This window comes from Aureococcus anophagefferens (genome assembly GCF_000186865.1).
Source record: "Aureococcus anophagefferens unplaced genomic scaffold AURANscaffold_1138, whole genome shotgun sequence".
NCBI lineage: Eukaryota > Pelagophyceae > Pelagomonadales > Pelagomonadaceae > Aureococcus > Aureococcus anophagefferens.
In genome coordinates, this window is record NW_008706266.1 from 1 (window position 1) to 2,425 (window position 2,425).

At 66.7% G+C, this 2,425-nt stretch overlaps 2 protein-coding genes across 2 annotated transcripts; both read right to left on the reverse strand.

Moving 5' to 3' along the window:
* Positions 1 to 3: 3 nt before the first annotated feature.
* Positions 4 to 942, reverse strand: AURANDRAFT_69211 (hypothetical protein; the record flags this gene model as incomplete). Its single annotated transcript, XM_009044968.1, has 1 exon — positions 4 to 942. A coding segment is annotated over one exon (939 nt), but the record flags the coding sequence as incomplete, so codon positions are not given.
* A 1,070-nt stretch (positions 943 to 2,012) lies between these two features.
* AURANDRAFT_69212 (hypothetical protein) lies at positions 2,013 to 2,417 on the reverse strand (the record flags this gene model as incomplete). Its single annotated transcript, XM_009044967.1, has 1 exon — positions 2,013 to 2,417. One exon carries the CDS (start codon positions 2,415 to 2,417, stop codon positions 2,013 to 2,015), a length of 405 nt encoding a protein of 134 aa, XP_009043215.1.
* Between the last annotated feature and the right edge of the window lie 8 nt (positions 2,418 to 2,425).

Consider the following 2,425-nt stretch of genomic DNA (forward strand, 5'->3'; position numbering starts at 1 on the left):
GACCTTCTCCTCGAAGGCGATCTGCCGCACGGCCTTCCCCTTGGGCGCGACGGCGCGGCAGGCCTGGATGAGGCGGTTCCAGTCGAAGGAACTCGACGCCCCGAAGGCGCTCAGCCCGTCGCGGAGCAAATAGTCCAGCTTGTCGACGTCCATGCCCGACCGGCTGTTCGACACGATATCGAAGAGGAACCGCTTCGCTTCGGTCCGCCCCAGGTCGTCGGGCCAGGGCGCGGCGTCGGGCAGGCCCTCGATGAGCGCGCAGACGAACGCGAGGTGCGCCGCGGCGTCCGCCGCGGAGCAGCGGAAGTAGCGGTCCAGCGGAATCGCGTTTTTGCCCGCGCACCGCCGGATGAGCCGCGCGCTCATCTTCTCGTGGGTCCAGTCGTCGGAGCCCGTCGCCGCGTGCACGAAGGCCTCCCACATGTGGCTGTAGGGCCCGTGGCCGATGTCGTGGCACAGCGCCGCGAGCTGCACGCACAGACAATCGGCGTCGTCGATGCCGAGCTCGGGCTGGAGCCGCCGCAGGTGGTCGACCATGGCCCGCGCCATGTGGGACGTGCCGATGCTGTGCTCCTTGCGCGAGTGCTTCGCCCCGGGGAAGACGTACTTGGACCCGCCGAGCTGGCCGATGGAGTCGAGGCGCTGGAACTCGTCCGTGTCGAGGAACGCGACGAGCAGCCCGGGCACGGGCACGGCGCCGTAGACGCGGTCGTGGATCGTCTTCGCGTTCTTCAACGCCTCGGGGCCCCCGCCGACGCCCGCGCCGCTGCTCCGCCGCCGCTTCTTCTCCCGCGCCGGCGTCACGTTGTCCGTCTGCGACAGGCACACGTCGTCGGGGCTTGGGCCCAGGGACGCGGCGTCGCCATCATCGTCTGACGAGTCACCCTTCCAGGCCGACCCCTCGGACTGCGTTACGGCGCGCTTCTTGCCAGCGGCCGACATTTGGTCTGGGCAGCGGCAGCCGCCGTTTGATCTGCCACAGCTTGTGCTCGCGGTTCGCCAACAAGAATGACTGAAACTCCGGCTGTAATATCCGACTGGAATCCGCGCGTGGTGTATTCAGCTCCTTGCTTCGGGCAGCAAAGCGCTTTGAAGGACCCCTAGATCCATCCCTGTTGCACCTGGACGCAGCCCGCCGCGCCGCTGTAACCCGCAAAGGATGCACCGCGAAAAAATAGGCACGCGGCACCATGTTCAAGCTCGCTCACACAACCGCGCTTTTATCGCTCGCAGCCGTCGACGCTTCTTGCACCAGCCACTCGCTCACGTTCTTGTAAGCCACGTCGTCTCTTGCCTCCTCGACGCGCGTCGAGGCCGAACCTACGCGCGCGCTTCGAGCCGCGCCGCGCCGCGGCCAGCCGGACGCGCTTCGAGCCGCGCCGCGCCGCGGCGAGCCGGACGCGCCGCAGGCTGCTCGAGGGAAACTCGGAGCACGCGGCCATCGAGGCGGACATCCGATCGGAGCTGGCCGAGGTCGGCATCGACGCGAGCGCCGGCGTCCGTCGGCCGCGCTCGACCGCGGCGCCCTCAGCGCGCAGCGAGGACCCGTCTCCCTACAGGCAAAGCCATCCATGGGTTGCACTGGTCGCAAGGATGGGAAACTCATAGCCAAAGAAAAACATCGCTCCATACACGCGAAGCAATGCATAGGGCATCGCGAAGGGTTCAGTAGCGGCACCTTCGATGTAAGTACATGGATCTTTCGGCGCTGGCTCGTCGAGGAGATTGCCAATCAAGAAAACTTAGCGGCGCAGATGGATGTCGAGGCGAATCTTTTGCTCAATCAGCAAGTCGATGCGATCCCCCCCCAGCACATGCTCTTGCCCAACCAACTCTTGCCCGACCAAGACGTCGACTTCATGACGTTAGGCGACGAATTTTTTGCTTGAGTTTGAAAATCGGGGTCGTATTTTTTATTAGGATGGGGGAACTCAGGCTTTAAACTTTAATCTCAGGCTAAAGTTCCCACAGACTAAAGTTCCCACGAACTGTCCCCCCCTCATTCCACAAACCTAGGCGTCCGCCGCGTCCGGCGCCGCGGAGCTCGGCGCGCCGCCGTACTTGCGCACGAGGGGGTAGTCCCCCGAGAAGGCGGCGGCCTTCTTCGTCACCTTGGGCATGAAGGTGCAGTGCGCGGCCTCCTCGTCGCGGAGCGCCTTCTCGCGGTCCTCGCGCTGCTTCGCGTACTTGGCCGCGTAGGTCAGCAGGTGCTCCTCGACCTTGGCCGGGTCGACGCGCTTCCGCGCCGGGTCGAGCTTCGCGCCCGCGCGCTTCGACAGCGCGGGCGCGAAGGTGAGCTCGTCGTCGTCGCCGGACGCCGCGGCCGCGAGGCGGCGGCTCACGGCGGCCGCGTCCGCGCGCGCGGGCCGCGCGAAGAGGCGGCTCGTCGGCCCGCCCCGGGGCACCGCCGCCTCCATGGCGAAGC